The sequence below is a fragment of the Scyliorhinus canicula genome, chromosome 10 (genome assembly GCF_902713615.1).
Source record: "Scyliorhinus canicula chromosome 10, sScyCan1.1, whole genome shotgun sequence".
NCBI classification, from domain to species: Eukaryota; Metazoa; Chordata; class Chondrichthyes; order Carcharhiniformes; family Scyliorhinidae; genus Scyliorhinus; species Scyliorhinus canicula.
In genome coordinates, this window is record NC_052155.1 from 20,490,115 (window position 1) to 20,512,423 (window position 22,309).

Genomic DNA, 22,309 nt, shown 5'->3' on the forward strand with positions numbered 1-22,309 from the left:
CTGTATGGATTCAGATCCATTCAGATCTATTGTTTTTCACTCCAGCGCTCAAAAGTTCAAAAAAGTCAGGGGAAAAGGTCTTAAAGTCAGACCGGCGAGAGCCACCAAATGTGTGACTTACTCCCTCATAGCCGCCACCGGAAGTCGTCTGCACCTATCACCACAATTAGTAAGTGCCACTTTATAGCTCTATGGATGATATTTTCCATCGCTTTACGAATGATTGAAATGAAAATGAAAATCGCTTATTGTCACAAGTAGGCTTCAAATGAAGTTACTGTGAAAAGCCCCTAGTCGCCACATTCCGGCGCCTGTTCGGGGAGGCTGATACGGGAATCGAAACGTGCTGCTGGCCTGCCTTGGTCTGCTTTCAAAGCCAGCGATTTAGCTGTGCTAAACAGCCCCTTGATTGAGTGTGTGTAGAGAACCTAGTGGCATGATGCAACGACAACAATCTCTCCCTCAATATCAGCAAAATTAAAGAGCTGATCATTGACTTCCGGAAGCGAAGTATCGTATATGTCCCATCAGCATCAATGGTGGCGAGGTGGAGATGGTTGACAGCTTCAAATTCCTAGGTGTGCACGTCACCACCAATCTGTACTGATCCACCCACATTGATGCTATGACCAAGAAAGTACAATAATGCCTATACTTCCTCAGGAAACTGAGGAAATTCAGCATGATCACATTGACTCTTACCAATTTTTACAGATGCACGATAGAAAGCATCCTATTTCGCTGCGTCAAAGCCTGGTATGGCAACTGCTCGGCCCAAGACCATAAGAAACTACAGAATCGTGTACACAGCCCAGTGCATCACGCGAACCCGCCTCCAATCCATTACCTCTGTCTACACCTCCCGCTGTCTTGGGAAAGCGGGCAGCATAATCAAAGACCCTTCCCACCCTGGTTATTCTCTCTTCCAACCTCTTCCATCGGCAGGAAATACAAAAGTCTGAGAAAACGCATGAACAAATTCAAAAACAGTCTCTTCCCTGCTGTTTTCAGACTGAACTGATCTTTTCACACATCTTCTCTACTGAGTGGCACTACACTCCGTCTGCTTCACCCGATGCCTATTTCTATGTATTTACATTGTGTATTTATGTATGTCCTACGTATTTCATGTATGGAGCGATCTGTCTGGACTGTATGCAGAAAAATATTTTTCACTATCTATGTACATGTGACAATAAATCAAATGCAGGTTGATGAACGGTAACCCTCGGGGCAGCAGTGCCATAATGGCATTGCTGCTGGACTAGTAATCCAGAGACAATGGGTGAGGTTCAAATCCCACCATAGAAAATTGTGAAATTTGAATCCAATAAAAATCTGGAATGAAATGTCTAATGTTGACATGAAACCGTTGTCAATCATCGTAAAATTCCATTTGGTTCACTAATGTCCTTTATGGAAGGAAACCTGTTGTCCTTAACTGGTCTAGCCTACATGTGGCTTCAGACTCAGAGCAATGTGGTTGATTCTTAAATGCCCTATAAAATGGCCTAGCAAGCCACTCAGTTCAAGGGTAATTAGGGGTGGGCAATAAATGCTAGTCCAGCAAGTGATGCCCATATCCCATCAATTAATAAAATATAATTGTCCAGTTTGCTTTTCGTTGACAGGATCTGCGCAATTTTCCACTTGTCAGATAGATGCTATTGTAACTGTACTGAAACAGATTTGCTAGAGGTACAGCTAATTCTGGAGCTCAGGAATTCAGCATACAGCCGGGATGTTGTCAGGGTCCATAACCAAAAAGACCATCTAAGAATGGCATATGTTCTTCCCTAAAGGAAGTCCAGCAGTTGGATTTTTATGGCAATCCAAACATTACATGTTCACTTCTTCTGACATTAGGATTTTGTTCCAGATTTATTTAATTTACTGAATTTAAGTTCTTCAGCTGCCCAGTGAGATTTGAAGTCATGTTTCTGGATCATTATTTCAAGCCCCTCTTCCATTACCACGATGCTACCATTCCCTCAATGTTAATAATAATGTTATACCCTGCCTTACCTTTGCTAATAAGCTTACTAATCAATTAACTGTGTGCTGTGGTCTGTTGGCTAATTGTGACATTTAGTGGTTTCTTATTATATCTGTTTCTTTCTTCTTTCTCTCTTTGTCTATTTATGTGTTTGCCATCACTCCATTTTCCAGCCATGCCAAAGTTAATGGGCGTGTTTATCTGTTAGTAAATAGGTGGGTACTGTTGTGCTTTCCATTCGTAATCACAAAAGTTCATTGCAATTTTTTTATCTGCCCTAAGTTGCGGCATGCAAGTCACACTCTTATTTTGGAACTGCTTTTGCACGAGAATCCCAATTACCTGCACCATATTTTTAATTGCATCAGGAATATCAAGATCATAAGATGTGTATAATGGTTCAACAGCAAGTTTGGTTTTTATGTGTGGTGATTTCTAATAAGAGTTTTAATATTTCTAATAAGCATATTTGAAATATCAAGGCTTGCATTTACAGTATATCAAGCTACTTTAAATTTAAACTTCACGTGACTAATTGTCTAGCCTTACAAATAGCCAATGTTCACTAATGTGGAGTTTTAAAACCAATGACTGGTGAACAGGGACCAAGAGATGCTAAGTTCTTGATATTCCATGGGGTTTGTCCCAGATTACAGTTTCTCTGAAACAATTTAGTGGAGACCTGGAGAATTTTGGAGCTTCATTAATTGAATGAGTGGCTAATGTCACTTGAACACATTTCAGGAAATCTTGAATGACCTCAATTCAATGCAGTTGAGCACTTCCGAACTTCTGTAAATGGATAGGAGATTTTGTTTTTAATTGTTCAGTTAAAATGTGAAAAGAGAACAGTTTTCACTGAAAGCAAGGCAGGGATTCTCCGGTCTCATTCAGGGTGTGACCCATTGCGAGCTAGAACAGAAAATGTGATGTTCCAGCCAAAACTCCATTCACTGTTAGTGGCAAAGTTAGTGGCAAAATCCAAGCCATAAATAAGAATGGAAGATTTCGGCCTAAGATTCTGTTCCACATTAAAGTTACTATCAAAAAAATTATAATATAATAATTTTTGATGTCACAAGTAGGCTTACATTAACATTGCAATGAAGTTACTGTGAAAAGAAAGTTATTATCAAAATAATTATGGTTGAATTTCCAACTTTTAACACCTTGCCTAGATAGAATATGCTACATACCCAAAAACAATACTCAAATGCAATACTAAAAAAAAACAAATAAATTCTAATGGCACCAAAACCTTTCATTTATATAGCATCTTTAATGGAGAAAGATGGAGAAAATACTTGACAGGGATATAATCAAAAAGATGGCTGCCAAGCAGGCTTTCCTGCAGGATGATTCCTTGAATCCGAATTTAATTCGGGGCATCACGGAGGCACAGTGGTTAGCACTGCTGCTTCACAGCGCCAGGGACCTGGGTTCAATTCTGACCTTGGGTGACGGTCTGTTTGGAGTGTACACATTCTCCCCGTATCTGCATGGGTTTCCTCCGGCAGCTTCTGTTTCCTCCAACAGTCCAAAGATGTGCAGGCGAGGCGGATTGGCAATGCTAAATTGTGGGATTGTGGGGATAGTGCGGGGCAGTGGGTCTGTGTGGGCTGCTCTTTCAGAGGGTCGGTGCAGACATGATGGGTCGAATGGCCTCCTTCTGCACTGTAGGGATTCTATTCTAACCTATTCTAATTCTTTTTTTTTTAAATAATTTTTATTGGAATTTTTTACAGAAAATATAAAAAATATAACAACAAGTATAGCAACAAGCAGTAATATACAACTAACAGCCTAACAGCCCCATAAAACCCACAATTCCCCCCATACCGTAACATCACATGTATCACACTCCACCCCCCCCCCCCCCCCACCCCCCCGGGTTGCTGCAGCTACTGTCCCAGAACCCTATTGTTGAGCCAGAAAGTCGAGGAAAGGTTGCCACCGTTTAAAGAACCCTTGCACCGATCCTCTCAGGGCGAATTTAACCTTCTCAAGCTTAATGAAGCCCGCCATGTCATTGATCCAGGTCTCCACGCTTGGGGGCCTCGCGTCCTTCCACTGTAGCAAAATCCTTCGCCGGCTACTAGGGACGCAAAGGCCAGCACACCGGCCTCTTTCGCCTCCTGCACTCCCGGCTCTACCCCAACCCCAAAGATCGCGAGTCCCCATCCTGGCTTGACCCTGGATCCCACCACCCTTGACACCGTCCTCGCCACCCCCTTCCAGAACTCCTCCAATGCCGCCCAGAACATATGGGCATGGTTCGCTGGACTCCCCGAGCACCTGACACACCTATCTTCACCCCCAAAGAACCTACTCATCCTCGTCCCAGTCATGTGGGCCCTATGCAGCACCTTGAATTGGATGAGGCTAAGCCGCGCACACGAGGAGGAAGAATTTACCCTCTCCAGGGCATCAGCCCATGTCCCGTCTTCGATCTGTTCCCCCAGTTCCCCCTCCCACTTCGTTTTCAGCTCCTCTACTGACGCCTCTTCCACCTCCTGCATAAGCTTCTAGATATCGGATATCTTCCCCTCCCCGACCCAGGCCCCCGAGAGCACCCTGTCACTCACCCCCCTCGCGGGGAGCGCAGGGAATCCCTCCACCTGCCGTCTAGCAAATGCCTTTACCTGCAGATATCTAAACGTGTTTCCCGGCGGGAGCTCAAATTTCTCCTCCAACTCCCCCAGGCTCGCAAACCTTCCGTCGATAAACAGGTCCCTCAGCTGTCTAATGCCCGCTCTATACCATCCCCGAAATCCCCCATCCATGTTCCCCAGGACGAACCTATGGTTCCCCCTTAACGGAGCCTCCATCGAGCCCCCCACTTCTCCCCTATGTCGCCTCCACTGCCCCCAAATCTTGAGGGTAGCCGCCACCACCGGACTCGTGGTATACCTCGTGGGAGGGAGCGGCCACGGCGCCGTTACCAGGGCCCCCAGGTTTGTATCCCCACAGGACGCTCTCTCCATCCGTTTCCATGCTGCCCCCTCCCCCTCCATCACCCACTTACGCACCATCGACACGTTGGCTGCCCAGTAGTACCCCGAGAGGTTGGGCAACGCCAGCCCCCCCCCCCCCCCCCCCCCCATCTCTACTCCGCTCCAAGAAGACCCTCTTCACCCTCGGGGTGCCATGCGCCCAAACAAATCCCATGATGCTGCAGGTCACCCTTTTAAAAAAGGCCCTAGGGATAAAGATGGGCAAGTACTGGAAGAGGAACAAGAACCTCGGGAGAACCGTCATTGTGACGGATTGCACTCTGCCCGCCAGCGATAGCGGCACCATGTCCCACCTTTTAAATTCCTCCTCCATCTGTTCCACTCGTCTGGTGAAGTTAAGCTTATGAAGAGCCCCCCAACTCCTGGCCACCTGCACCCCCAGGTACCTGAAACTCTTCACTGCCCTCCTGAAGGGGAGCCTCCCAATTCCCTCCTCCTGATCTCCCGGGTACACTACAAATACCTCGCTCTTTCCTAAGTTCAGCTTATAGCCCGAGAAGCCCCCAAATTTCGCTAACAGCTCCATCACCCCCGGCATTCCCCCCTCTGGGTCCGCCACATATAACAGCAGGTCGTCCGCAAACAGCGATACCCGGTGCTCCTCCCCACTCCGCACCAGACCCCTCCACTTCCCTGACTCCCTCAACACCATGGCCAGCGGTTCAATCACCAGTGCAAAGAGCAGGGCGGACAGGGGACACCACTGCCTGGTCCCACGATAAAGCCTAAAATACTCCGATCTCCTTCCATTTGTGACTACACTCGCCATCGGCGCCGCGTAAAGCAGCCTCACCCATTTGATGAATCCCTCCCCAAATCCAAACCTCTCCAGCACGCCCCACAGGTACCCCCACTCAACTCTATCAAACGCTTTCTCTGCGTCCAGCGCCACCACTATCTCCCCCTCCACTGCCGGCATCATGATAACATTGAGCAGTCTCCGCACATTCGTGTTGAGCTGCCGCCCCTTGACAAATCCTGTCTGATCTTCATGAATTACCTCTGGCACACAATCCTCTGTCCTGGTAGCCAGGATCTTCGCCAGCAACTTAGCGTCTACGTTAAGGAGCGAGATAGGCCTATATGATCCGCACTGCAAGGGGTCCTTATCCTGTTTTAGGATCAAAGAGATCAGTGCCCGCGACATCGTCTCGCACGCCTCATTGAAAGTTCGCACCAGCAGGGGACCCACCAGGTCCGCATATTTTTTGTAAAATTCTGCCAGGAACACGTCCGGCCCCGGGGCCTTACCTGACTGCATTTGCCCGATCCCCCTGGCTAGCTCCTCCAACTCTATCGGCGCCCCCAGCCCCTCTACCAGCTTCTCTTGAACCCTTGGGAAACATAGCCTGTTCATGAAGCTCTCCATCCCCTCTCTCCCCCTCGGAGGTTCCGACCGGTACAATCCCTCGTAAAAGTCCCTAAAGACCCCGTTTACTTCTGTCCCCTTCTGCACTACATTTCCACCCCCATCCTTCACTCCCCCAATTTCCCTAGCCGCATCTCGTCTACGGAGCTGATGCGCCAACATCCTGCTCGCCTTCTCTCCATACTCATATACCGCACCCTACGCCCTCCTCCACTGTGTCTCCGTCTTTCTGGTGGTCAACAAGTCAAAATTGGCCTGCAACCTGCGGCGTTCCCCCAGCAACCCTTCCTCCGGTGCCTCCACATATCTCCTCTCCACCTCCAGAAGCTCTCCCACCAGTCTCTCCCTCTCCTTCCTCTCCCTCCTTTCCCTGTGGGCCCGGATGGAGATCAGCTCCCCCCGGATCACTGCTTTCAGAGCCTCCCAGACCATCCCCACCTGGACCTCCCCCGTATCATTGGTATCCAGATACCCCTCAATGCTTCTCCGAACCCTCTTACACACCTTCTCCTCCGCCAGCATCCCCACATCCAGGCGCCAGAGCGGGCGCTGGTCCCGTGCCTCCCCCATCTCCAGATCAACCCAGTGCGGGGCATGGTCCGAAATTGCTATGGCCGAATACTCGGCATCCTGCACCCTCGGGATCAATCCCCTGCTCAGGACAAAAAAGTCTATCCGGGAATAAACCCTATGAACGTGAGAGAAAAAGGAATACTCCCGCGCTCTCGGCCTCCCAAACCTCCAGGGATCCACCCCTCCCATCTGGTCCATGTATCCCCTCAGCACTTTCGCCGCCGCCGGTCTCCTACCCGTCCTTGAACTGGACCGGTCCAGTGTGGGATCCAGCACTGTGTTAAAATCACCCCCCATGATCAGGCCCCCTGCCTCCAGGTCCGGGATGCAGCCCAACAATAGCCTCATGAAGCCAGCATCATCCCAATTCGGGGCATATACGTTCACCAGCACCACCTTCTCTCCCTGCAGCCTACCCCTCACCATGATATATCTGCCCTCCTTGTCCGACACCACCTCAGCCGCCTCAAACGCCACCCTCTTCCCCACTAGAATCGCCATCCCCCGGTTCTTCGCGTCCAATCCTGAATGATAAACCTGCCCCACCCACCCCTTCCTCAGACGGACCTGGTCCGCCACCTTCAGGTGGGTCTCCTGGAGCATAGCCACGTCCGCCTTCAACCCCCTTAGATGGGAGAACACCCTGGTTCTCTTAACCGGCCCGTTCAGCCCCCTCTCGTTCCAGGTAATCAGCCGGATCAGAGGGCAACCCGCCCCCTTCCCCCGCCGACTAGCCATAGCTTGGCAGATGTTTGCCCCAGGCCAGCACACCCCGCTCGACCCGTTCCCCATGGCGATAGCGCCTCTCCTCTTCCCCCCCGGCCCCCACCGGCTCCTTCCTAGTCGGTCCAGCAGCAACCCGGTACCCCCCCCCCCCCCCCCCCCCCCCCAGGCGAGGACCCCTCCTAAGCCGCGCGCACCCTCCATGGTACTTCCGTGAGTCAGCTGACTTCTGCTGACCCCGGCAGCCCCGCCAAAACCTATCCCCTCCCGGCTTGGGGTCATCCCCCTCTTGCCACGCCTCCTTGGCATTGCTGCAGCGCGGGAAAAAAGACCTGTAGAGGCCCCGCCCCCACCGCAAGCTCCACCCCCCTGCCCCGCAGCGCGGGAAACCAGAGGAAAGCCTTTCACACTGCCACACCCCACCCTTTTGACGCAGTTCCCCAAAATCCAGTTTCCCCTCAATCCCCAGCCCCGTACAGAAGAGAACATATAGAACACAAACCCCCAACACTCCCCACCTAACCCACAACCATGCCCAACAAACAAACCCACCCGTAACCAGAGCAAACAGAAAACCAGCATACATAACACACATGTCCGAAGTTGAAAAAGTTGAAACAGTTGGAACAAAACAGCCACAGCGGAAACAACGCCCGGCCAAAGTATGTCCCAGGCCCTAGTTCAAGTCCAGCTTCTCCGCCTATACAAAGGCCCACGCCTCCTCCGGGGACTCGAAGTAATGGTGCCGGTCCTTGTATGTCACCCACAGGCGCGCAGGCTGCAGCATTCCAAACCTGACCTGCTTAGCATGAAGCACCGCCTTCGTCCGGTTGAACCCGGCCCGCCGCTTAGCCACCTCCGCACTCCAGTCCTGGTAGATCCTCACTACCAAATTCTCCCATTTACTGCTCCTCTCTTTCTTGGCCCGGCGCAGCACACACTCCCGGTCACTGAATCGGTGGAACCGCACCAGCACTGCCCTCGGGGGCTCACCTGCCTTGGGCCTCCTGGCCATCACTCTGTGCGCTCCCTCGAGCTCCAGGGGCAAATGGAAGGACCCCGCTCCCATCAACGAGCTCAACATCGTGGTCACATAAGCCAGGAGATCCGACCCCTCCAGCCCCTCCGCCAGGCCCAGGATCCTCAGATTCTTTCGCCTCGTGCGAACGTCCAGCTCCTCCAAGCGGTCCTGCCACTTTTTATGAAGTGCCTCGTGCAACTCCACTTTCCCAACAAGGACCACAGCCTCCTCCTCTCTTTCAACGGCCTGCCGCTGCAACTCCCGAATAGACTCCTCCTGTGCCGCCTGGGTCCCAAGCAGCTTGGTCGTAGTTGCATTCATGGAGTCCAGCAGCTCAGCCTTCAGCTCAGCAAAACAACGTAGGAGCGAGGCCTGTTGCTCCTGCGCCCACTTCCACCAGTCCTCGGGTGTTGCGCCGGCCGCCATTTTGTTTTTCTTCCCCCATTTTTTTGGGGGAGTTACTGCAGCCTTTTTCACCATATAGTGTGGGGCAAGTTCTTCCAGGCACCTTCCCCCACCGGGATACGTAGCAACAGCACCATTTGGGGCCCTCAAAACGGCCCAAAAGTCCTTAAATAGCGGGAGCGCCGGCCGCCATTTTGTTTTTCTTCTCCCGTTTTTTTGGGGGCGTTACTGCAGCCTTTTTCACCAGATAATGTGGGGCAAGTTCTTCCAGGCACCTTCCCCCACCAGGATGCGTAGAAACAGCACCGTTTGGGGCCCTCAAAACGGCCCAAAAGTCCCTAAATAGCAGGAGTGCCGGCTGCCATTTTGTTTTTCTTCCCCCGTTTTTTTGGGGGAGTTACTGCAGCCTTTTTCTTCTTCCCACTCCAGGTGAGCACCATATAGTGTGGGGCAAGTTCTTCCAGGCACCTTCCCCCACCGGGATGCGGAGAAACAGCGCCGTTTGGGGCCCTCGAAACGGCCCAAAAGTCCCTAAATAGCGGGAGCTGCCGAACGTGCGGCTTAGCTCCGCATAGCCGCAACCGGAAGTCCCCTATTCTAATTCTTGAAGACAAGAAAAAACATCCCATCATAGCATAGATTAAAATTACTCACTTCTCAGTTTGCCACTTAGCGAGCATAACTCTCAAAATAATTGGTCATCTGCAATGATTGATCTGCATAACACTTGTGCTCAATCAATTCATGAAAATGGCCCAAATAGTGACTTATCCAGAATGCTTACAATTCAGATAAAGCTGGTCCGGTTTTCCTGTGGCTGAAATTTTAGACCCCACTGGAGGGGAGCACAGAGGTGGGTGGTGCATACATTTGTGTCGCTGCCAGGGATGTCAGTTTCCCAGCATTATCCTTCGCCTGGGCCATTTTCCCAGAAGCAGAATGAAGGGGGCCAGTAGGATTACCTGCCCCTCCGCCAGCGAACGGCACCGCCTAAAAACACACAGCTGGGTGACCGTAGAATCCAGCCCCAGATCTAATCTCAAAAGGAGTCCTTCCATTCTGCAGTGAATCCTCCAAAGCGATCATAATCTCTGTCACTGATTTTTAAAGGAGCACAGGGTACAAGAGAGAACTTGGTAACAGAAGAAGTTCTTGGCTAGTATTTTAATTCAAAGAAATCCAAACAGAATTGCTATTCTAATATTTGTCCTTCTTTTCATAACCAAAGTTGCTTCCGAATGTGAATTTGGGACTTACTCTGTTTACAACTTTGTTATAATTGTCTTTTAATAACGGCCTAACAAACCTTAACTGCATTTGTTTGGTAATTTTCTCTCATTTGAAGATAGAGTTAAAAACCCAGAGTAACAGTAATAGAGTAATAAACCTAGATTTTCACTACTGCAGCACATAGCTCGAGTAAGGCAATTTCCTGCATCCTGCACCTGCCTTCGTAGAAAGGCCCCAAAATGGCAGGATCTTTGCCCCTGGGAGGGAAGGTGCAGGTGCGGGATAGAGTTGGGGCTACTGTTCCCGAAAGTGGCTAGCATGGACCTGATGGGCCAAATGGCTACAGGGCGGCTTGGTTCCGAGGCAATCTGGCTAAAAAGCTCACTTCAGTTCTCTGGAACCTAGTCCCATGGTTTGGTTACATTTTAGCCTTTGTAGCCCACTCGCATGCCATCTCCATGTCCCCATGCCAACTAAATGCCAAGTCATGTTCCCCCACCACGAATGGCCCCTTGTGCCTCAGAGATTGGTGTGAAAGAAATGGGTTTGAATTCATGGGATATTGGCACCAGTCTTGGCGAAGGAGGGAGCTGATCCATTGGGAAGGTTTTCACCTTTACATAGAACATACAGTGCAGAAGGAGGCCATTTGGCCCATCGAGTCTGCACCGACCCACTTAAGCCCTCACTTCCACCTTATCCCCGTAACCCAATAACCCCTCCTAACCTTTTTTTTGGACACTAAGGGCAATTTAGCATGGCCAATCCACCTAACCTGCACGTCTTTGGACTGTGAGAGGAAACCGGAGCACCCGGAGGAAACCCACGCAGACACAGGGAGAACGTGCAGACTCCGCATAGACAGTGACCCAGCGGGGAATCGAACCTGGGACCCTGGCGCTGTGAAGCCACAGTGCTATCCACTTGTGCTACTGTGCTGCCCATACCTGAATCATGCTGCAACCAGATTCCTGGCGAATCGCATAACTCGGGCTTTAGATAGGGAATTGAACTAAATCGTGGGGGAGTGGGTTCAGTTGTATGGAAATTAGAAAATCAAAGGTAAAGGAGAAGGTAGGAGTCAGGTTGAGGACGTCAAACCAGTTAAAAGGGCCAAGGGCTCAGGAGAGGTTAGTAATGTTTCCAAAACATGTAACAGAACAGAGAGTATGGAAAGCGGCAGGAATCTAATTTCCGGCACAACAGATAAGGGGACAACAAGAGAAGGAGGGCAGTCAGTGCAGGACTAAGTATGTTCTACCTAAAAGCACACAGTACACGGAACAAAGTAAATGAGCTTGTAGCGCACATTGAAATTGGTGGGTACGATTCTGTGGACTTCACAGAGATGTGGCTGCAAGGAGATCAGGACTGGAATCTAAATGTCCAAGGATAAGTGTCCTATCAAAAGGACAGGCAGAGGGGGAGGGTTTGCCTTGTTACTAAGACATTAAATTAGATCAATAGCAAAAAGCAATACTGGGTCAGGAGGCATAAAATCTGTGTGGGTAGAGTTAGAATCATAGAATCCATACAGCGCAGAAGGAGGGCATTCAGCCTGGTGAATCTGTACCAACTGCCTGAAACCCCACCGAACCTTTTGGACACTAAGTGACAATTTAGCATGGCCCATCCACCTACCCTACACACCTTTGGACTGTGAGAGGAAACCGGAGAACCCAGAGGAAACCCATGCAGAAAAGGGGAGAACATGCAAACTCCACACAGACAGTCACCCAAGTTTAGGATCGAACCCGGATCCATCCCTGGCCCTGTGAGGCAGCAGCGCTAACCACTGTGTCACCGTGCTGTCATGATCCTATCCAGCTATCCCCTCTCCACCCCTTTGCTCCCTGCGTTCTCTCCTATAACCTCCTGTATGCCTTTTGAAAATGAAATGAAAATCGCTTATTGTCACAAGTAGGCTTCAATGAAGTTACTGTGAAAATCCCGTCACATTCCGGCGCCTGTTCGGGGAGGCTGGTACGGGAATTGAACCATGCTGCTGGCCTGCCTTGGTCTGCTGGTCTGCTTTAAAGCCAGCGATTTTAGCCCGATGTGCTAAACCAAGCCCCTGCCCCATGCCATTGCCGTCTCTTCCCTACATTCTCTCTCCCCTATCCCCCTCACCACAACACCTCTTACCTCTACACTACCATGCCTAATCCCAAATCGTCCCCCCTTATTCCTTTCTCCCCTTATCTCACTCTTAGTCCGACCCAGAGCCCCTCACTTCTCCCACCGCCCCGACCTATTCCCTCCTTACCTTCCCCTCCCTATTAATCCTTGACCTCTTACCTCTTCCTCCTCGCCCACACCCATTCCCTCTTGAGTTGAGAAATTGCAAAGGAAAAAAAGACCTTGTTAGGAGTTTGTACTAGCCCCCCCAGCAGTAGTAAGGATTTGGGGCAGAAAATAAATTGGAGATAGAAAAGGCATATAAAAAAAGACAATATTACAATAATCGTGGGGAATTCAATATACAGGTGGACTGGGAAAATCAAGTTGGTAGTGTATACCGAGAAAAGGAATTTGTGGAATGTCTACAACATGGTTTTTTGGAACAGCTTGTGGTGGAGCACACTAGGGAGCAGGCAATTCTGGATTTGGTGATGCCTAATGAGGCAAACTTGATTAGCAAACTTTAGGTGAAGGAACCCTTAGGGAGCAATGACCACAATATGATAGAATTGACCCTGCAGTTTGAGAAGGAGAAGCTGGAATCAGATGTAATGGTATTACAATTGAATAAAGATAACTACAAAGATATGAGGGAGGAGCTGGCCACAGTTGATTGGAAGGGGAGCCTAGCAGGGAAGACGGTGAAACAGCAATGTCATGGGTTATTGGGGTTATTCTGGAGGTGCAACAGAAATTCATCCCAAGGAAGAAAAAAACATGCTAAGGGAACGACATGGCAACCATGGATTGCAAGGAAAGTCAAGGACAGCAGAAAAGTAAAAGAAAAGGCATATAATGTGGCGAGGATTAGTGGGAAGCCAGAGGACTGGGAAGCCTTTAGAAGCAAGCAGAGGACAACAAAAAAGCAAAAAATGGAGATAAGATGAAATATGCGTGTAAGCTAGTTAGTAATATAAAAGAAGATTGCAAGAGATTTTTTTCAATATATAAAAGGTAAGAGAGAGGCAAAAATGGACATTGGACCACTGGAAAATGAGGCTGGAGAAGGTGTAGTAGGGATTAAAGAAATGGCAGAGGAACTGAATAGCTACTTTGCATTAGTCTTCGCAGTGGAACACACCAGTGGAATACCAGAACTCTCAAGAGAATTAGGGGGCAGAGTTGAGTGTAATGGCCATCACTAAAGAGAAGGTGCTGGGGAAGCTGAAAGTTATGAAGGTGGATAAATCATCCGAACCCGATGGACTACAGCCCAAAGTTCTGAAGGAGATAAAAATAATAAATAATAATAATCGTTTATTGTCACAAGTAGGCTTCAATGAAGTTACTGTGAAAAGCCCCTAGTCATCACATTCCAGCACCTGTTCAGAGAGGCCAGTACGGGCTGAGGAGATTATGGAGACATTGGTGGTGATCTTTCAGGAATTACTGGAGGCAGGGTGGGTCCCCGGGGAATGGAAAATGGCTAGAATAACATCCCTCTTTGAGAAGGGAGAGAGGCAGAAGATGGGGAATTATAGGCTGGTTAGCCTGACTTCGATCGTTGGTAAGATTTTAGAGACAGTTATTAGGGATGATATTGCGGAGTACTTGGAAGTGTATGCTAAAATACGGCTGAGTCAGCATGGCTTCGTTAAGGGGAGGTCATGTCTGACAAATTTGTTAAAATTCTTTGAGGAGGTAATGAGGAAGTTAGACAAAGGAGAACCAGTGGACACAATCTATTGGATTTCCAGAAGGCCTTAGATAAGGTTCTGGACAGGAGACTGCTAAATGATATAAGAAACCATGGTTTTAGGGGCAGGTACTGGAATGGACAGAAGATTGGCTGAATGGCAGAAGGCAAAGAGTGGTGATAAAAGATTATTTTTCAGGATGGCAGCCGGTGACTAGTGACGATCCGCAGGGATCAGTGTTGGGACCACAACTATTCATGATATACATTAACAATCTGAAAGAAGGAACTGGGGGCATTGTTGCTAAGTTTGCAGATGATACAAAGATATGTAAAGGGACAGGTAAGGTTGAGGAAGCAGGGAGGCTGAAGAAGGACTTGGGCAGGCTAAGAGAGTGGTTAAAGAAGTAGCAGTTGGAATATAATGTGAAAAGGTGTGAGGTTATGCACTTTGGTGGCAAGAATAGAGGCATAGACTATTTTCTAAATGGGGAAGGCTCCAGAAATCTGAAGCACAAAGGGACTTGGAGTCTTTGTTCAAGATTCTCTTATGTTAATATGCAGGTTCAGTTGGCAGATAGGAAGGCAAATACAATGTCAGCATTCATTTCGACAGGGCTAGAATACAAGAGCAGGGCAATACTGCTGAGGCTGTATAAGGCTCTGGTCGGACCCTATTGGAATATTGTAAGCAGTTTTGGACCCCATATCTAAGGAGGGATGTTCTGCCCTTGGAGGGGATCCAGAGGAGGTTCACAAGAATGATCCCGGGAATAAAGGGCTTGTCATTTGAGGAGCGGCTGAGGACTATGGGTCTGTACTTTATGGAGTTGAGAAGGATGAGGGGGGATCTCATTGAAACTTACAGAATATTGAGAGGCCTAGATAGAGTGGACGTGGAGAGGATGCTTGCAGTGGTAGGAGAGACTAGAACGTTCAGCCTCAGACTGAAGGCAAAGTCCTTTAAAACTGAGATGAGAAGTAATTTCTTAAGTCAGAGAGTGATGAATCTGTAAAACTTATTGCCGCAGAAGGCTATTGAGTCCAAATCACTGAATGCCTTTAAGACTGAGATAGATAGGTTCTTGATTACGAAGGGGATCGGGAATTATAAGGAGAAGGCAGGAGAATGGGGATGAGAAACATATCAGCAATAATCGAATGGTAGAGTAGATTCTGCTCCTATATCTTAAGGTCTTATAGTCCCATGCAAACTCATGACCTTTCCACGCTTATTTACCAATTTACACTGCACAGAATCAATTCTCTAATAGCAGCAATGGCATGTGAGAAACTGCTTTAAATAAACATTCATTCATAATTTGTGGTAACAAACTGGTGTCCCTATAAAGTTGTCAATCAAACAGACCATTAAAGTATTGACAATAGATGCTCTTAGCACTTCACACCTCGTAATCCAGTACAAATACACATTGACATGTAAACAAAAAAGATGACAGAAAAAATAACTTAGTAAATAAAAATATTCACCAAGCGGAATCAATAGTTCTCTCCAGCTGTGTGAACAATCTCCCACTCACATAATCCCTTTGTGAGCCTTGGATATCAGCCAAGCCTCATGGTTTTAATTCAAAGATTTCTGAATAACATGTTTTCTGAGCAGTTTCACACATGTCATTGTCCCCATATAATTAATTGGCAGCGTACACTGTGTAAACGGGCATGGAAGGATCATGAGTTGACATGGGGGCTATACGGCACCACAGTGGTGGATGGGAAACATGAGTTGGTATTGAGTTAGAGGTACCATGAGGGGCATGGTCAGACTTATTGAACTTACCTTTCAAAAGGTTCTCAAATCCACACTATGGTTCATGACCCCTCTGAAATCCATCAACCACGAGTCATGGAGAAGGTGGCTTCCCTTCACGTGAATTGTGGGCGAGGGATGGGGAGAGGGGGGATGCTAGGAGATGCCTAAATCTGCAATGTAGGAGCCAGGTTGTGAGTGCAGGGTGTGAGCTCACTACTCATACACTTATCCTGTGTCAGCGACAATTGGGAATGGGGGCGAGAATCCCTGCATTTCACCTACCCACAATTTTTAAATGGCTCCAGAGTGGTTCTGACTCCATGAAAATCCGGGTGATAGAGTTTTTTATAGCACAGAAAGTGGACATTTGGCCCATTGGGTCCATGCCGGCCCGATACCGAACTGTCAGTCCCACTCCCCCACTAGATCCTGGCAGCCTGCAAGGACCCATCCAATTTCCTTTTGAAATAATTGATTGTTTCTGCATCCACCAACCTTTACAGTGGCAAGTTCAAGGTCATTACCACTCACGGTCTAATCACATCACCGCTTTGTTCATCTCTTGTCCAAAATCTTAAATCTATGTCCACTGGTCCTTGTGCAATTAGGTAATCGGATACAGATGGATGAAATACCTATTACTATCTTCTAGCTGTCTTACTCATGTGGTTGCGACATGTCCAGTATTTTATTAAAGTTGGTGACAAAAGTAAAATATCTCCTCCAATTACCAACAGACACAGAAATCAGGACCTCCAAAAATACTTTCATTCGTAAAGAAAGTTTTTAAGAAATTTTTGTTTGCGAATATTATTAAACTATTGGGCTGTCATATATAGTTTGTGGAGAAAGTGCATGATGTATATTTTTCAAAGCATGCAAGTGCCTTCCTTCACTTTAAAAGATACTCAAATGCAACTGTAAATGAAGTAGTTTGCTATTTTCAATTCTAACAAAACAAGTAAAATAAAATGTTAACTTTTGAATGTATGCCTAAAGAAAATTAAGCTAACTCAGTCTGAAACACATCTCACTGATGGAATGGCAAGTAATATTTTAATGTGTTGATGTTTTGCAAATATATGCAACGAATGATGGGAGTTGCATGTATTATCCTAACCAGGAAAGCACGCTGCTTTAGCACAGACACTGCAGTGTGCACCAAAAGAGTACAATGCAGAGAGAAACAGTTAGCAGCACATTTTGAAGATAATACACTTTGTCTGGCTTGATGCAAATCTTTAAAAATATATATTCTTTCTTAAGGTCTCTGTACTCATCTTCTTTTTCTTCCTATGTGAATTACTCTGTACAGAATCAAGCAATACATATCAAATCGGCAGAATGCGTAAGTCTCCCAAAGACATGAAATGCTTGCTCTCATATGTTGTCATTTCATGTTCGCCACTTAAACTCTGACAGTTTTCTTCCCACGGAAAATGTCAAGTTTAAGCATGATTCATAAAAGCAACAAATTTGTGAATTGAAGAACCAATTTTAATATTCACCTGCTTTAGATAATTGCTTCATAAGCCAAGCAGTTATTCTAAAACTGTCGTATTCTAATGTAGACATGATCATATGGAAAGACTTCTGTCAAAAGATAGCTTAAAGTGTTTATAATTCTCTGTTGAGAAATGTCCTCACCTTTTCTCAATAAGGGGAAAAGCATTCTGATTAATGTTTCCTTAACTAGCCTAATAATCTGCCAACAGGTTAGTAAACCAGGAGGGAAGTCTCCCAGACATCGGTATGATGAATCTTAACACCAGTGCTCAAAAAGAGGAAAGAATGGAGGATAAAAAGCCAGAGCAGGGTGAAGAAGATGATGAAGAAGGAGAGGAGGAGCCCTCAGGTGATTTATTTACTGAGATGATTAAGAATTTCTTGGTCTCAGGTAGCTTGAGAACACAATCCTGAAGGCTATTCCTGAAGTATTCTATTGACAAGTAAGTCGAAATCGTGAAATTGGTATTGAATTTGTGGAACCAGATTACCTAATGGGCTGTATTTTCCACCTCCCATCCCCATGATTTGCAATGCAAAGGCAGCCCGCCACTGGCAGCTCCTAACCACCTAAAAGTAGCTAAGTGGTTTCACTTTCTCTTTTCCAACAGCAGAAAGCAATGTTAGAAAACATTTTCCAATCCCACCCACAGCGGGTTTCATGGTGGATTGGACCAAAGAATATAGCAGCAGGCCAAAAGTCAGAAACCCCCGGGCATAAAACAGCTTATGATTCTAGGAATGTTAACTTTTAACTTTTGAATGTATGTATGAATGGCGGGTCAGTTATCCTGCCCTAGTGCCGTGAACGCCATTTGCATTCATATACATCTCACAAATGCTCATTAAAACAATTGCTCACCAGAATCTCCTCATGCCTTCCAATCTTCTGATTGGGAAATTACATCAGCCTCAAACCCATTTGAAAATGAGTGGCATGCACACGTTGGACCTTAATTTACTTGTGACTTTGAGGTGAGTGCAACATACCTACTAACCTACCAACCATAATGCTTTTGTTGCTTTCAGCGTGACACTGCTAGGGTTGTAGGATTAGTCTCCTCCTGCTTTCTGCCAACGTTATCTTCAAGCACATCATCTTGCTGCGGTACTCATGCAGCCTCCATTTCAGACTCTGACCAGTACTGCACCCAGTGTTGGGGGTATCAGGGGTCTTCTGCTTCTAGTGGATGACACCACAATCCACAAGAACACCATTGTTCTGTGGTGCTCATGCAGCTTCCAACTTTCCAGGCTAGAATTTCTACCATGGGTGGAGTGTGAGGGGAAGATGGCTATGACATTGATGGGGTGAGGGGAGGGGCGGCTGTTGATAGGGAAGGAAGGCTGTGCAAGGGCAGTGGTAGGACGTTGGAGGGAAGGGCTGACACAAGGGAGGGGATGAGGAAGATAGGGTGTGTATGGGCATTGGGAGGCAAGGGCAAGAACAAGGAGGACAGTGGGGAAGGAAGGCTGTGCAAGAGCAGTGGTGGGGTAGGGCAACGGGGCACGATGGAAGGTGGAGGGACAAGAGGTGGAGGAGCATCAGAAACAATGGAGGCAGCGGGAAGAACAAGAGCTGGTTAGTGGAGCCTGACAAGCGTGTATAAAATGTTGCCAAACAAGAGGGTCAAAGAGATATCACATCTGTCACTGGTTACAGATTTTCATGAAGATTCTGTAATGGGAAGGGGAGGCATTGTTAGTGTGGTGGATCCATCTGTCACCTCGGTTGTGACAATGCACAAAGCCTCCAGACGGGATGGGGTTAGTTACAAAGGAGGAAGACCTCTTTGTCCAGGAAGCCACTGAAAGCCAATTCTTCCATTTGCACTGTTAAAGGGATGCTCATAACTCCCTGGCTTCACAGTGCAGTCACACAATCGTAAATTCAGGCAATAGTGAAGGGGGGAATAGCTGCCCCATATATGGCATGCCATCAAGAAAGCCGGTTATATATTCACCATAAATGCCATTCATAACTGGCCAAGCAGCTTCCATTCATTGGTCACGAGTAACTGATATATATATAGGGGCAGCAGGGTAGCATGGTGGTTAGCATAAATGCTTCACAGCTCCAGGGTCCCAAGTTCGATTCCCGGCTGGGTCACTGTCTGTGTGGAGTCTGCACGTCCTCCCCCTGTGTGCGTGGGTTTCCTCCGGGTGCTCAGGTTTCCTCCCACAGTCCAAAGATGTGCGGGTTAGGTGGATTGGCCATGCTAAATTGCCCGTAGTGTCCTAATAAAAGTAAGGTTAAGGGGGGGGTTGTTGGGTTACGGGTATAGGGTGGATACGTGGGTTTGAGTAGGGTGATCATGGCTCGGCACAACATTGAGGGCCGAAGGGCCTGTTCTGTGCTGTACTGTTCTATGTTCTATATGTTCTATGTCATTAGTATTCCACATCAGAGAATAGAGCGCAGAACTGCTTTGGTTAAGTTATTTAATTTGCACCTTATCATCGCCCAGAGGTCTCCAAACGTCATATTTCTTGAATGCCATCTTGATCACCTCAGTGTGTGTTGTGCACTAGAGTCTCAGAGACGAGGATGCATCTGCCACCATGCAGCTAAAACATTAAAAGCAGTGAAACCCAACATTAGCCATGGTTTCTAATTTGGAGCTTAACTTCCTGGACTCTTTAATCATTCATGTCTTCAACGTTTCATTTCAGAGAAAAGATAAAACGAAGAATGGATCCAGGACTCGATACTGCAATTTTCAGGGTCCTAATGGGCACATGGGCAAGGGGAGACAGTGCATGAATAACAATAGTAATCTTTATTGTCACAAGTAGACATACATTAACACTGCGATGAAGTTACTGTGAAAAGTCCCTAGTCGCCACATTCCGGCGCCTGTTCGGTACATGGAGGGAGAATTCAGAATGTCCAATTCACCTAACAATCACATCTTTCGGGACTTGTGGGAGGAAACCGGAGCACCAAGAGGAAACCCACACAGACACAGGGAGAACGTGCAGACTCCATACAGACAGTGACCCAAGTGGGAATCGAACCTGGGACCCTGGCGCTGCAAAGCAATCGTGCTAACCACTGTATTACCGTGCGAACAGGAGAGTATGGATGACAAACAACAAAGATGTCTCGCCAGATCTAGGATTTATTATCGAAGCGTGTCCCATTTACAAATTAGAGGCAGTGCCGGGCACACATATGCTTGTCATGAGATCTGGTGCATCACCAAGGCCACATTATTCAGGAAGACCTGCTGACAAATGAGGTTGGAAACTTTCCCCTGTCAGTGGCATTGAAGGTGACCACAGTGCTCAAGTTCATAGAATCATAGAATCCCTACAGTGCAGAAGGAGGCCATTCGGCCTATCGAGCCTGCACTGACCCTCTGAGAGAGCACCCTACCTAGATACAATTCCTCACCCTATCCCCGTAACAATCCCCCGTAACTCTACCGAGGAACAATTTAGCATGGCCAATTCACCTAACCTGCACATCTTTGGACTGTGGGAGGAACCAAGAGCGCCTGGAGAAAACCCACAGAAATACGGGAGGAACATGCAAACTCCCCACAGACAGTCGCCCGGGTCTCTGGCGTTGTGAGGCAGCAGTGCTAACCACTTCCTTTGCCACTGGATATTTCCAGCAATCAACAAGTGACCTGTGCAGCTTCTCTCAGTCTGAAACACATCGATGCATAAAGGAGATTACTGCTGCCCATTACAGGAGGCCCATTCATTCCATCAGGTTTGCTAAGGACGAATATAGCCAGGCTGCAAGATTCTCCGGCTTTGCTACAATCTCAAGCTTCCCAAGGGTGCAGGATGCAATAGACTACACCCATGAGTGGTATGGGCTCCATGGCAGCAGCCCCTAATGTTTGTAATCCGCTATGGCCCTAGAGGAGAAAAGATAGTGCAAGAGGGAACATAAGAAAGCAATTAGTAGAGCAAAAAGGGGCATAAAAACGGGCTTGCGAATAAGATTAGGGAGAACCCTTAGATATTCTATAAATATATTACAAGGAAGAGGTGAACCAAGAAAAGAGTACATAGATTATAGAAGATAGGAGCAGGCGGAGGCCTTTTGGCCCTTTGAGCCTGCTCCACCATTTATCACGAACATGGCTGATCATCCAATTCAATAGCCTAATCCTTCTTTCTCCCCATAGCCTTTGATCCCATTCTCCCCAAGTGCTATATCCAGCCACCTCTTGAATATATTCAATGTTTTGGAATCAACTACTTCCTGTGATAATGAATTCCACAGGCTCACCATTCATTGGGTGAAGAAATGTCTCCTCATCTCTGTCCAAAATGGTTCACCCTGAATCCTCAGACTTTGACTCCCGGTTCTGGACACACTCATCATTGGTAACATCTTCCCTGCATCTACCCTGATTAGTCCTGTTAGAATTTTCTAAGTCTCTATGAGAACTCGACTCATTCTTCTGAACTCCAGCGAGAACAATCCTAACCTAGTCAATCTCCACTCATATGACAGTCCCGCCATCCCTGGAATCGGTCTGGTAAACCTTCGCTGCATTCCCTTGGGAGTATGGCCTATTAGAAACCATAGTGGCAATCTGTGTGTGAGGCTGCAGGGGCGGCACGGTGGCAAAGTGGTTGGTACTGCTGCCTTGCTGCGCCAGACCTGAGTTTGATTCAGACCTTAAATGACTGTGTGAAGTTTGCACATTCTTCCCATGTCTGCGTGGGTTTCCTCTGGGTGCTCTGGTTTCCTCCCACAGTCAAAAGATGTGCAGATTTGCCATGCTAAATTGCCCCTAGATGGTAGTTACGGGTTAGGGTGGGGGATTGGGCCTAGGTAGGGTGCTCTTTCAGAAGGTTGGTGCAGGCGCGATGGGCTGAATGGACTCTTTATGGACTGTAGGGATTCTATGATTG

At 47.6% G+C, this 22,309-nt stretch overlaps 1 protein-coding gene across 1 annotated transcript in view; it reads left to right on the forward strand.

Annotated features, from left to right (window-relative positions):
• Positions 1-22,309, forward strand: part of LOC119972907 (piezo-type mechanosensitive ion channel component 2-like) — a 1,374,210-nt gene that overhangs the window by 959,795 nt on the left and 392,106 nt on the right. Inside the window, 3 exon segments of the mRNA XM_038810453.1 lie at positions 2,170-2,211; positions 17,238-17,270; positions 17,638-17,777. Coding sequence (XP_038666381.1) covers positions 2,170-2,211; positions 17,238-17,270; positions 17,638-17,777 — 215 coding nt within the window.